Source organism: Anguilla anguilla, chromosome 6 (genome assembly GCF_013347855.1).
Source record: "Anguilla anguilla isolate fAngAng1 chromosome 6, fAngAng1.pri, whole genome shotgun sequence".
Taxonomy (NCBI): Eukaryota; Metazoa; Chordata; class Actinopteri; order Anguilliformes; family Anguillidae; genus Anguilla; species Anguilla anguilla.
The window spans coordinates 31,105,855-31,120,227 of NC_049206.1; the positions used below are offsets into that span (position 1 = coordinate 31,105,855).

At 40.3% G+C, this 14,373-nt stretch overlaps 1 protein-coding gene across 1 annotated transcript; it reads right to left on the bottom strand.

The window, feature by feature from the left end:
* Nucleotides 1–11,207: 11,207 nt before the first annotated feature.
* Nucleotides 11,208–14,353, bottom strand: LOC118229846. Its single transcript, XM_035422309.1, has 2 exons — nucleotides 13,048–14,353; nucleotides 11,208–11,965 (listed from the first exon to the last, which is right to left on the bottom strand). The coding sequence occupies exons 1-2, from the start codon at nucleotides 13,854–13,856 to the stop codon at nucleotides 11,800–11,802; spliced, it is 975 nt and encodes a 324-aa protein (XP_035278200.1). The 5' UTR covers nucleotides 13,857–14,353; the 3' UTR covers nucleotides 11,208–11,799.
* Nucleotides 14,354–14,373: the final 20 nt, after the last annotated feature.

Consider the following 14,373-nt stretch of genomic DNA (forward strand, 5'->3'; position numbering starts at 1 on the left):
TTGAATTGAGTGTACTGACAATGGTGTTCGGCGACATGTTCGCCAGTGGTTCTTTCTCTAATAGTTTTCACATTGTTTGGCGTACAGCCTACTTACGGTGCCAGTATACTCAAAATGAAACAGAACTTTTTTGTTTGGAACCATTGTTTCGAACAAGAGACAAACAAAAAGATGTAATGTTTTGAGTTTGTATGGCATGGTGTGTGCAAGCCCCCAGCATGAACTTAAGCAGTTCACAAACAGCCCGCCAGTTCACAGACCTCCCCCTATCCGCAATTGGTCCATCCATATATCACATGGTTGAGTGCGTCACGGATGACTTGGCCTGGGAGCACAGTTCAACTTTATTTTTCTGTTCATCTCATCACAGCACTGACCTGTAGAAGGTTGTGTCTAGATGGGATGCAGGCTATTTTGAGTGTCCTATTCAAGGTTTTTCATGATAGAAGAATTAAATTGTGCCTTATTCCTCCTTCAAAAAGGAAAGTTTGACCTCATTTATTGGCCAAATTAAGGATGAATTGTTTGGACAAAAAGGCAGAGAAATAAAAGATGGGGAAAATAGTTATTCTAGGTAGGTAGCTAGCTACAAAGTTACTAGTTTCCCCATCTTTTATAGGTAGTAGCATCATCTTTTATTTAGCTACCTTTCTGTTTATTATTATTTTTAAAATTTTTAATTAAGGGTCCTGCAGGAACTCTATTGTTTTGTTCTGTTTATTATTTATTTATTTATTATTAGAAAATTCATCTTATAACTAGGGCTCCAAGCAGCAATGCTGGTGGAACCCTATTGTATCTGTTAGGATTATTATTATTTTATTTTTTTTATTTTTTATTTTTCTCCGCTAAAAGTGTCTGAAGCTCAGCAACCATAAGTCCTAGGGCAACCAAATTTGGTAGGTGGGTTCCTATGGCCCCCCACTACTCAGGCACGACAAATCACCTATGTCGGCCAGGTGGTGGCGCTATAACAAAGGGTCATGCGTAAAAGGCCATAACTCCCACACCATAAATCAGATCAACACAAAACTTAATCGACCTATGCATCTGAACATGCTCTACAACTTTTCTATTGGGACCACCTATGTCCGCCATATTGTTTGCCCACCATACCACTAACCTATTTAAAGATACTCAATTTCAAAAATAAATTACATAACCAAAATATTTTCAGCAGTAACACTTACATTTGGACAATGAAATCTTATCTGTGTCCAGTGGATAGAGACAGAGACAGAATCAGTGGTGTCGTTCCCCTAGTTCTAACTTAGCCCAGAATACAGTACATCAGCTAGGTCTATCAGCAAACATATGCCTTAGCCATGCTCAGAATTTCTCAAGAATAATAATATTTTTCAAGAAATGACGAAAGTCATTGATAAAATTTCGCCAGGTTACATTCGTCTGTTACTGCTACCACAGACTGAATGTGTAATGCAGCTATAATGAGACAAGCTGTCTGGTTACTCTGAGCTATAAAATGCTATTCCAAAAGCAAAATGAGACATATTATACATCGTTAGAAAGCTTATTCTGTCACCTATTGGGCTGAATAATTGCTGGTCAAGCCAGATTGTACTACAAAGGATGACAACACCATAAACAGCATGTGTGGTATTATGCACAGCTATTTTGGAAGGTACCCAGGCATCACAAATGCATGTATATTTCACAAACGGATAGTCCAAGACAATATAGACACCACTCAGTCTCAAAAGGGACATCCTTATGCATAAAACCAATGTTAAGGTTCTATTTTAGTCGCAGATGTTGGTACCATGGACTACAAAGGAACACTCCAAAAGACTACAGTACCCTTGCGCCACCACAAGGGTAACACAGTTAACTCCGCCCCCAACCGCAAATTTCAAATATACAGTAAGCCAATACTGTAAAACTGGAAGGACGCAATCCCCGATATAAAAGCGAGGATTCACCATTGTCTCGCTCTCTCTGGTCATGGTATCACAGCTGACGGCAGCTAAAGAGAAGAAGTCTGCAGCTTTATTTTATTTTATTTTATTTCTTTGTGTTTATGGAACAATAACCCTTTTGCATCCGCAACTATTGATCACAGTTGTAGCATTAGGCGTTAGTTATCCATACCTTCGAGTTAACTCACAAATTCTCGACATTACGTTGGAGAGCGTTACTTTTGAGTGACGCTTGGAGTGGCATGCTGAGAACGACCGGTTCTTCTCAGTGCAAGAAAAGGTACCCACAAGATTTCCCCTGGGCAAGTCCAGAGACGCGGATCCCGGACCAGCTACCCCGCCTGGACCACACGTTGTTGCTTCCTGAACCGTCAATTGGACCGCGGACAATCCCACAAAAGAGATGGCGTGCAGTGAGTATCTCATGATGCTGAACTACAAGTAAGACTGTAACATCTGGGCACAGATTAGTCTTTCTTTGTTAGTCATAAATCTGAGCAATGTAACTTCGTTTGTGACTGTTTCATATTTTCTGTGTTGTGTAGGTTAGTGATTATAGTGAGTTTAGAGCTCTTAATTGAGGCTACGCGCAAGCGCTGTACACTATTTTCATTTTAACCTCTGTGCATGCATGTTTGATACTAACAAAGTAGTGTCTCCATGGCGTCTGAGAAATCGCTTGGCTTCTTCTTCCCCGTAGAGAAGCCTGGCGCCATTTCCCAAACCCCCCTACCCGTAACCTCCTTTGTTCTCTCTCTCTCCCCATGTGCACGTACACCCGCACATACTCCAGCGCACCCCATGGTTTTTCCCTCATTCAACTTCACGGAGACAATAATCATTAGTAATAGATAATTGTGTTAGATCGTAGATGGTATTACAGTGGTGTTTCGTAATTCTGTTTACTGCATTTATTAAACATTGTTTGATTTTACACAGTTGTCTGGTTCATGTTTCTTGGATATCGATTGAAGCCACAACATTCTATCAAAAGAACCATTTCCTTCAGAACCTAGATTGTCAGATTGAAATATTCATTTAATAATTGAATTAGTAATAGAAATAGCCATTGGTATTTGAACCGCTAATAAAATTCCAAATTATATGGTAATATTAATTTTATGAGACTGATTAATACCGTAAATTGTACCCACTGCACCTACACAGATATTGACAGTAGCATGACATGGTTTAATAAAAGAAAAAAATGTCTTAGTTATTCAGTGAGCAGTGTTTTTATTGCTGTATTGGTGCTACTGTTGGGTTTATCTTGTTGCTATGATTAAATACAAATTTTTAGTGGTGAAAGAATATTTTTATGAATGCCCAGATAGACACTATAGTCAAATGTGTCATGGGTGGTGGGTGTAGTTGAAGGGGGTGCTTGTTAAATTAATGACCGGCATGACTATGGTGGTGCTGCGAAACATCATATTCAGTATAGTTGTTGTGTATCATCTACTAATAAAACTAGAACACAGAATTTGTATTTTCATAGTTTTGTTGTAGGAGCGATGAATGTCTTGAGTTGAGCAATCTAGTCACACTGGTGTGCAAACCACTACGAGGCTTGCGTGAAGGGGTTAACAATGGAAATCGGTACAATTGGACTGGGGCTGTCAGCAGTCACTTGACACGTTCTCATCAAAATACTGTTTTCTAATTAGACAAAATGCTGAACTTTCATAGTTGATAGGTTCTCGCATATCCAGTGCTCTTCAAGTCTTTAAAAAGCTTGGTGTTATAGCACATGTTGCACTACTGGCCTTATGTTGTGAAAGTACTTTCAAATAATTCCATTAAATCAAATACTTTGTATTTGAAAATTCAGTATTTTAAATATTTTTTAAAGATACATTTGAAAGTAATCGCAAATACATGTAAATGCTCCTTATGTCAGGGTGTGAGGCAGGACTCAAACGCAGACCAGCAGAGTTCGACCTTAAGTGAGATTTATTTCACTTTCAGGTCTCAGGGCGCAACACACCAGGGCAAAAGTCTTTCCAAAATGTAGGCAGAGTCAAAACGAGAAACAGGCGGAGGTTTGGTATACAGGAAGTCAACAAACAGGCAGAGGTACAAGGCAGCAGGCAGGGTCAGGTCCAAAAACAGGCAGACGTCAAAAAACAGGCAGGGATACAAGGCAGCAGGCAGGGTCAGGTCCAAAAACAGGCAGAGTACAGACAGGTAATAGGGGTTATGTACAACGTACTTCCGTGTTTTGCTAAACGGGTCTGGTCATTTCCAGTAAACGGGATCATGGTGCTGTTCTACACAAGATGCCTACAGCAGCTGCCGAAAATGAATATCCGATGTGCATCGGATATGCAAGTCGACATCCACGGCTCCTACGAGCAAAATGGACAAAGGGTTTAAGCTATATGCTTCCTTGTATATCCACGACTATGAGGGTAAGTACTAACGACATTTTTTAAAAAGTAACTGTGCCTGCTGTCTATAACCTAGCGTTAGCATTAGCAAGCTAGTACTAACAACATTTTTTTTGAAGTACCTGTGCCTGCTGTCTATTACCTAGCGTAAGCGTTAGTTGGTCGGTTGCTCGATAACAGTTACCTATGTAGATCTTTATGTTGTCTTCCTCATTTTTCACCAGTGTCAAACAGAGACAGGATGACTGACGATGTTAGCATCAGGGCAGCCTGTCACACCTTTATGCAAAATATCGAGAAGCCACACAGCTTGAGAGTAGGGATGGTTAGCATAAGGTAGATCTGTTCGCGTTCACCATCAGTTCCAGTTCAAGGATGGTAACGCTAGGTCAAACTTCTCAAGGTAGAAAGGCTAATGTGGCAATACGACCAGGACCCCCCTTGACCTAATCTATCAAATCGTCATGATTAACAAGGCACGACTTATATCAGCATTCCCATTTTGAGAAGTTTGATAAATGCATCAGCCCAGAATAACAGATGTTCAAGTTCAGTGTTGTTGGTTCGGTCAATACATTTCAGTTGAAAAACAAGTATAGATTAAAGCTGCAAGCGGCGTTGGGAGGGGTCCAAGCTTTGGCACCATCGCGCCCCCTATGGAGCGATTTTAAAATGGCTTTGTCCTCATGATCATATGCCTTCACCCAACATATCTACTGAATATCATGATGATCGTATAAAATATTGATGACTTATGGCCAATTTTGTGCTAAGAGACGCAGTCGGATGACTTAGTTACGTTGCCATGGATATGTCCTGGCCGCTTCCCGTCAAGGCCTTTACTATGTCGTAACACTTAGATGGCATGTCGTAACACTTAGATGGTCCGGCGTGTACGCACAGCTGCAGTGTTTCTGCGCCGCAACTAAAAAAGGCGTCACACTAGTGTTGTCACGATACCAAAATTTTGACTTTGATACTGATACCAGGTTTAGTATTATGATACTCAATACTGAAATGATACTTGAAACTTAAACGATGCTAATTCGATACTCGGTACCTAACGATACTGAAATTACCTTAATAGATCAGAAACGTAATGTCCACAAGGGTTGACCTCATTTTCAAATGCATGGTTTATTAACAACCTGGTTCATTAACAACCTTTAAGTTGAAGCCTCTGCAACATATTAATATGCATAGGCCTATAGTGTTACAACACTGAACAATAGAAAAATATGTTAAATATATTTCAAAGATTAAACAGTTGTAAACTAAATAATCTTTAAAACAGGTCTTTCACCTTTAAATAGATTTAAAAACAGCATATTTTAATAACAATACAGCATTTATCTATAATAAAATATTTCCAAATTGGAACACCTATTGCTACTGAAGTACTGAGAAAGTACTGAAGTTTTGGTATACCCTGCAACACTACGTCAGACACATATTCCAATCCATTGCTCAGCTTAGCAGAGAATGCACATTTCAGAGCGCCACAGAGACAGATAGAATAATAACACATGAATGAATGCATACGACCTTGAGAAAAAATGGAAAGACGTAATATCAACTCGCGATCTGCGTGCTGCGCGCAAAGTAGCCTACCGATTTATTTATTTAGACATTGGCAGATAAGAAAAATTTTGGTTACGCTGACCTATAAAACGCTATTCCAAAAGCAAAATCAGACATGTTATACATCGTTAGAAAGCTTATACTCTCACCTACTGAATAAATGAGTTGTCAATCAAGCCAAATTGTACTAAAAAGGGCGACAACGCCGTAAGCAACAGGTGTGGTATTACGCACAGCTATTTTTGAAGGTAGCCGATGCAGGCGTCACATTTGCGCCTATATTTCACAAACGGATTGTCCAAGACAATATATGACCACTCATTCGCAAAAGGGACGTCTCTACGCGTAACCCCGATGGTAAGATTGTATATTTATTAAATGCGTAGTCCCAGATATTGACTGTATAATGACATGGTATCATTTAAAAAAAAAAACCTTATCTCGTTTATTTCGTTATTCAGTGAGCAGCGTTTTCACTGCTATTGGCATATTTTAGGGATAATGTCTGGTTTATCTTGTTGCTACGGAATATCACATTACATTACATTACAGGCATTTAGCAGACGCTCTTATCCAGAGCGACGTACAACAAAGTGTATAACCATAACCAGGAACAAGTGTGTCGAAAACCCTAAAGGGCAGTAGCCTACCGTTGCAAGTGCAGGGAACAACCGCATAGTTCAACTTGGACCCTGTAGGTTAAACTGGTTAACACTAACACAAACAAGAACAGCAACAACAGTCTATGCAAAAATACAAGCAATAGTTAAGACGAGTGCATTAACTAAGTCACCTACGAAACAGCTAAGTAGTTACAACCCTAACCTTACAGTCAATTTAGAGATTAAATTGAGAATACGATTTCTCTCAGCATAATGACGGATTTAAAGAGTAAACGAACTCACCCGTTATTGTCTTCAAATGGATCCATGTCAAAGAAAAGTAATGATTCATCCTCTTAAAGCTTTACCGTAGCGTATTATTTATTTAGACATTGGCAGAGTACAGCATAAATTGCGTCTTTTGTGAATATTCAATGTTAGAAATTGCAGCGAGAAACTGCAGCTGTAGACACAAGATAGTCTGTTATCTTATGGTAGCAACGGAACGAAGCGGACTATATATGTATTAGGCTACCGTCATTGTTTCATTATACCAGCGTGTTTTCGTGCGTTTGCACAGAAACTCAGAACCTATCAATAAAATGGTTTAGCTATTTCTCAGCATAATAAGACTAAACGAACTCACCCGATACTGTCTTCAAATAATGTCTGGCACTGTCTTCCACTGCTTCCCCGACGTTCTGACCGTCCCCTCACTGATAAAAACTAGACCCTACGGTGTCGGATTACTTGCGTCGCCATGGATGTCGCTTGCCGTAAAGAAGTTTACTAGATGTTGTAACCGTTTAGATTTGGAGCCACAGCTCTTCCACACCCCACCTAATAAAAACGGCCAAATGGCGGGCAAACCATATGGCGGACATAGGTGGTCCCAATAGTAAAGTTGTAGAGCACATTCAGATGCATCGGTCGATTAAGTTTTGTGTTGATTGGACTTACGGTGTGGCAGTTATGGCCTTTAAAAATATGACCCTTTGTTATAGCGCCACCATCTGGCCGACATAGGTGATTTTTTGTGCCTGAGTAGTGGGGGGCGATAGGAACCCACCTGCCAAATTTGGTTGCTCTAGGACGTATGGTTGCTGAGCCTCAGACACTTTTAGCAGAGAAAAATAAGAATAATTAAAGCCGCAAGCGGCGTTGGGATGGGTCCAAGCATTGGCACCGTCGCGCCCACTATGGAGCGAATTTAAAATGGCTTTTTCGCCGTGATCATATGCCTTCACCCAACATATCTACTGAATATCATGATGATTGTATGAAAGATTAATGAGTTATGGCCAATTTTGTGCTAAGAGACGCTGCCGGATGACTTAGTTGCGTCGCCATAGATGTGTCCTGGCCGCTTCCCGTGAAGGCCTTTACTATGTCGTAACACTTAGATGGGATGTTGTAACACATATGTGGCCCGGCGTGTATTTACAGCTGTATTTCCATGTAATTCCATGCCGCAACTGAAAAAGGTGTTACACTAGTGTTGTCACGATTCCAAAATTTTGACTTTGATACCGATACCAGGTTTAGTATCACGATAATTGATACTGAAACGATACTGATTCAATACTCGGTACCTAACGATACAGAAATTACCTTAATAGATCAGAAACGTAATGTCCACAAGGGTTGATCTCATTTTCGAATTCACAATTCATTAAAAACCTGGTTTATTAACAACCTTTAACTTGAAGCCTGTTCAACATATCAATAAGCATAGGACTATAGTGTTACAACACTAAAATGCATATTTAAATGTATTATTTAATGTAACCAGCAATAGGAAAAAAGTAATTATTTGAAAGTGTTTTGGAAAATGACACAGAAAAGACTGGGAATCGCAAATAAAATGGCATGTGATGAGAAAAAGACCAAGTAAAAATGTATGCAAAAAAAATGTGAAAAGACAAATAAAAATCATGAACAAAATGCCAAGAGATTAGAAAACACCAAGTGAAAATCTATGGAAATGAAACATATGAAAAGGAAAATCACAAAGAAAAAAGACAAGAGATCACAAAAAGATTAAGTATATTTCTTTAATTGTAATATAAATAAAGAAAAAATACAGAGTAAAATCGTAAGTAAAATGGCAAGAGCAAAGGGAAAATAGATGTAAATGTAATATACAAAATAACGCACATGGGCCATCCAATTATTGGTCATCCCCTGTATGCCCCTCTCCACAGAATGAGATTGTATTTTTAGCGGTAGCTGGCTGGGGGGGGAGGCACACGCTTTTTACAATGAGTTATGAAATAATACCATATAAGGTGGGGCACTGGAAATATTTGAATTGGGAAGTACTTTGTGAGAAAGAAATAACAGAATATATACAGTTCAAGTAAGGAAATATATACAGTGGTCTATATAATAGCTTTAATTTGTGTGAAAGAACTGGAAAGCATATATACAGTGAGTGCTCAATTGGTAGAGTTTGTGAAATAAATGGGAAAATATACAGTGACTGCTGCACAGCCTACCTGTTGCAAAGTGTGCACTGTTTGTTTCAACATCTTATTTTACGGGGCTTTGTGGAAAAATATTCCAATGCACTATCATATGGGAAGGCGTCAGGATGGGGTCCATTTATGGAGATGCTGAAGTAGGCAGCCAGGTGTTGTTCCTTGAAGCTGGTTTCGGAGGTCTGTTTTCACCTGAGGATAAAGGAAAGAAAAAAGGAAAACCAGAAAGTGCAGTAATATAAAGAGAATGCGTAATTATTCGTTGTGCTTTTCAAAGTGATGCTCTTACCCTGTTCATCGTCAAGAAATCATGTTCATACTGGAAATGGGGTCAAGTAGTGCAATGTATTTACAGAATATAGTGTTGTTTGCCCAGAGATGGTATTTGTTGATATAATTGTGGTGCATATTGGTTTTCTATTTTCAAAATGTATCCCAAAATGTCTTCATGATTAGAAGAAAGTTTTAGATAGCGCTTTCGATATTGCTTGTGTTGAAAGTGCTGTGACTGAAACAGGGATAGGTGTAGTCACTTGCCACATATGTCCAAAATGTAAACAAGTCAGGCAGTTTTCACGGGAGGGGAAAATTTTACAGCCTGCTAACCTTGACAAGCCAGCTGTATTGTAATGTTAAGTTATATCTATCCTTACTAGCTAGGGTCCTTACCTGCTTGCTAATAACTTATTTTAAGAGTTGGGTCTTGGAGATTGACAGTGTTTTGTTAAGAACATAGGTAGAGGAACGTATGAGAGTTAAGTTGAATGCATCAGTTAGGGAAAAATGTGTGCAGAGGTGTTAATGAGACTAACCATTTGTGAACTCTGGATTGATTGTATTCAGGAATTTGGCCAGTTGTGTTGTCTGTGGGGAAAAGCCAACAACAAACCTTCCTCCTGTGCATGATCACGTTTTGAGTGTGCACGGAGAGGAGGGCCTATTCACCGATGGGCTGGGACAAATAAATCAATGTATCGGAAAGAGTTCATTGTTTGCTTCAGTTAGCTAATGGCATTGGTCTTGTATCATAGGCTGCATGAGAGGCAATAATTTGATTCAGCATGTGTTTTCTGGAATTTGTATTGATTTACTGGAAAACATCAATGACAATACAGTTATGGAAACTGAATATGTTTGCATTATTTGAATATCAATTTGATAAGCTGTGTTATCTTTGACATAGATATGGTCGATTAAGGTGGCCTTTTCAGTAGTTGCTTGTTTAACAAGTTGGGTGTATCCATGTTGCTGCATGAAATCTTGAACAGTTTGTGTAATGAAGAGATTTTCATTGAAGTCGCCCATTATTATTTTGGTTCCCAAGAATGTGTCTAGATGATGAATCAAATGCAACAGTTTTGTTCTGAAAGTAACCAAACTGTAAGATGGTGGTCTGTAGAGGATGGCAACGTTTGCTTGCAGTGACTTTATGTTGAATGTTAAACATTCAATGTTTAGACATGGCAAATGTGTGATGTTGCAGTCTGCATCATTTTTAAAGTAAAGTCCAACACCACCATGCTGCTGTTTCTTCAGTTCCATGAAGATATGTTCAGTGTCATCATATGCAAGGCACCTTGGTTTGCTGTGAAATGAAAAGGTGTTGAGATGAGTGTCTTGGGTAGAATGTTGTTGTTTTAGCCATGTTTCTGTCACACAAATGACATCAGCTGCAAAATCTGTCTTCGATATGAGCAGAAAGTCCTTGAACATTGTGCAGAAAAATTCTGTAAGTTGTATTGAAGGATTGAAGTGGTGGCTCAATGAATGCAGGCATGTTTTGTATTGAAGTGTGAATTGTGTCATTAGCATATATAGCAGTGGCTTTAAAATCTTCGATGATGAGTCCTTCAAGAGATGTTACACGACTCAGTGCTACATATGCTTGTCCAGAGCTAAACATTTTCTTGAGAGAGACAACAGCTTTCTCCACTGTTAAACCTTGCACTTTGTGAACAGTGCAAGCCCAAGCTAACTTCAGAGCAAACTGACGTCTCTCACACCAAACTGACACCACCACTGTTTGTTATTCTGTCCTCTTCAGGCTCAACTGGTGTGGCTTTTTCCAGTCCAGGTTTGGAAGATGGTTTCTTATTTCGAGCCATTTTTCCGACTTTTTCATCATCAAAGGTGACATATATCCTTGATGGTGTTGGTAACCAGAAATGTTGCCAAGAACAATAGTGACCGTCGTTCCAGGTAGAAGCAGATCCGAAGTTAGTGTTTAAAATCAGGAAGCATTTATTATACAGAAAGCCAGCAACAGGGATTCACACAAAAATGTTCCATTCAACTGTTAGAGTTTGTGGAGTTTATACAGTTACATTTACATATATTCAAATTTGTGCGCAGAATACAGCATGAACTCTGATTGGTTGTTTGTTATACAGAGTTGCCCTATAGGCTGCAATTTCTACCACTGTGTCTTATTGGTTGTCTTTGTAAAACAATGGCGGACTCTCACATGCACGTGAGGTTTTGGAATACACAAATCTGTCTGTCTCCTACAGCACAAACTTTCTGTATCCTAACAGTCCCTCCTTTTGACACAACATGAATCTCATGGTTAAGTCAATTTTACAGTTACATTTATTTAGTCATTGTTCAGGGTGAGGGCGAAAACCTGTCAAAAACCTGTGTTAGGAAAACTTCAGGCAAAATTCCCTCACGTCCCCCTTACGGGCGAACGAGATGTACTCCAAGAACATAACTTGTAAAGAAAAAAGTCCTTCTGTTGCTGGCTGGATGGATAGTGACATTGGTTTGGTAGGGAAGGCTCGATTCAAGGCTTGGTGGGATTTCTTGCAATTTACTCCTGGTTTGCAGCAACATGGTCTTGGAGGGGTGGTGTCCTCGGCGCCGGTATGGTGTCATGGGAGTGTCCTCTCCGGCATATGAGGAAGAAAACAGAATACCATGTGAGGGCATTATCAAGTACTCCCAAGTTATTACAACTTGGTTCTATATTATGTATGCTGTCGGAGTCTTTGTATAGTGAACAACTTGTGTGGTTTGCTCATTAGTTTTACCACAGATTAACTGTACGAAAATTAATTTCACACCTTTAATTATCAATGCCAGTACAGTTAATCCCAGTATAATCAGAAAAATGTATTCAACTACAATTTTGCCAAGGTTACCCAAATAGCTCGATAACCATTCAAGAAAACCAGGTGTTGTAGGTGATATTTCATGTGCGGACCGGGAAACATTATTGATTTTTGAGATCACACGTTTCAGGTCATCCTGATTATCGGGAATATAGGAACAGCATTCGATGCCAATTATTTTACATGTCCCACCCTGAGCTGAGAGGATATAATCTAATGCAGCTCTGTTCTGTAGAGCCATCACTCTGACAGCTGTCAATTCCTCTGAAATTTTGCCTAGACCTAATGCCGTGCTATTGGCCAAAAGCTCTACCTCTTTGGAGAGGTCGCCAATTTGATCTAGAGCGGACATAACCCCATAAGTAGGAATGAGAGCACCAAGTGCTCTGTTCCAAACAGACTGATGGTGAGTTCCAAAGACGTCAGTTGATCTTTCATATCTGACTCGGTCCGGTAGAATAGATGTAATTCTCATGGCCGGGACCAAATGTCCTAAGGCGCAGATACCAGACCATGAATTAGGCAACTCAGAATAGGCATTGTTCCCACAAACCCAATAGACTCCCATAGCTGTGTGGTTTTGTACAGGTTTATCATGGTAGTTAATAACCGTATTGCAGTCCAGGGTCTCTCCAACATAAATAGAGCCATTTTGTTTGAGGCACCACAGATATGGGCCAAGAGACAGAGCAATGTTAATGGGTTCAGGATCACATATATGTTTAGGTCTGGTAACAAGTTCACTTTTGCTATCGCTATCTGCAGTGTTATACTTGGAGGCGATAGGTACGGACATCATTGGAACACCAAGTGCGACAGAATGTGGTATTAATCCACAGACATAGCAGCCAGTCTTATTTGCATGTTTGGCTGTCATGTGAACTAATTGCATGTAAATGTTATTGTCCACAGCACTTACTCCACCATGGCTCAAAACTGTGATTATAATTACAAATGAATTCAGCATGTTGGATGGGAGCATAACTTGAATGCTCAATTTGGTTGAGTATGTGAAAAAAATTGGAACGTTTGCACCTGATTCGTGAAGGCTGCAGTCGTCCGTGGCAGGGAGTTCTTCAGGCTTTTTGAGGTCTTCGGGTGATGGGCATGGTTTGGTCCGGGATTGGTGGATCCAGACCGGGATGCTTGTAACTCGAAGAGCAGTCTCAGAGGTTAGTAAGACCTGGTGTGGTCCTTGCCATCGAGGTTGGAAAGATCTAGGATGAGGGGCTCTTATCATAACCCATTGTCCAGGTTCATATGTCTGCGATTCTTGCCCCCCCTCCTTTTGTTTATCTTTCAGAGTCTCAAGTGGTGGTAATGGTGCAGCTCCACAATCCAGTTTGTGCACAGACCAGCATGCAGGGAATGTTGCACATAAAGCTTGGAACTTGTTAGTCAAATCCCAGGAATGGACAATAGGTGTTGCAACAGATGCTATAGCAGTATGGGAAAGAGCAGCTAATGGCAATGTCTTGCGTTTATGAGAAGCGTCACAAACTGATAAAGCCATAGGCGAGTATGCAACAGTAGCTTTCAGTAATCTCATGCCGTCAGAACCGAGGATGGTACCTTCTGCAGTCCTACAAATGAAAAATGATTGTGTCCAATAAGCATTATTGGATTCCACAAGTACTGGAAAGGATTTATATGCGCGGACAGAATTACCCCCAATGCCAGCAAGATCAATGGAATGCTTTGTACAAGGGAGCGGTAGGTCAGTGATAGAAACAGAAGCGCCAGTATCAATTAGCATATCGCATGGCCGGCCTCCTACCCACGCACTAAGATACGGTCTGCAATGAGCCTGAGTTTCTATACTACTGACTGAAAAGGAGGCCGGTAATTCCTATGCTTTCAAACTGTTTAACATGGCGACAAGTTGTTCTCGGTTCAAATGCGCGTAATCGTCATTGGAGCAGTGCGCGATAGGCCCAGCTTCTTTGTCTGAGGTTGCGTATTCTCCACTGGAGGCGTGCGCCTTAGGTAGGGCAGCTAAACATTGTGGCGCTCGATGTCCCTGTTCTCCACATCGAAAGCATTTATCTGCTTCTTTGTTTGGGGGGGTGTTACGCCTACTTCTCCTATAGTCCCTCCCTTTGCATCGATCCGTGCTATGGCCCGTTTTCCCACAATTATCGCACTTCAGAGAGTTGTAGCGAACAGCAGCAATGGGATGTAAAGTTGAACTCTTCTTCCGTATCTGTTCCTCTAATCGCGAGGCCCACGAAACAATGTCACTAAACGTATTACCCGGGTGTATGCCGATTGCT

Excerpts from the sequence above, each read along its gene's own strand:
- LOC118229846 (XM_035422309.1), bottom strand. The coding sequence starts at position 13,856 with ATGCTAATTGATACTGGCGCTTCTGTTTCTATCACTGACCTACCGCTC. Across the intron at positions 11,966-13,047 it reads ATGCTGAATTCATTTGTAAT|CATACATAATATAGAACCAA; the intron begins TATAATCACAGT and ends AGACTCCGACAG.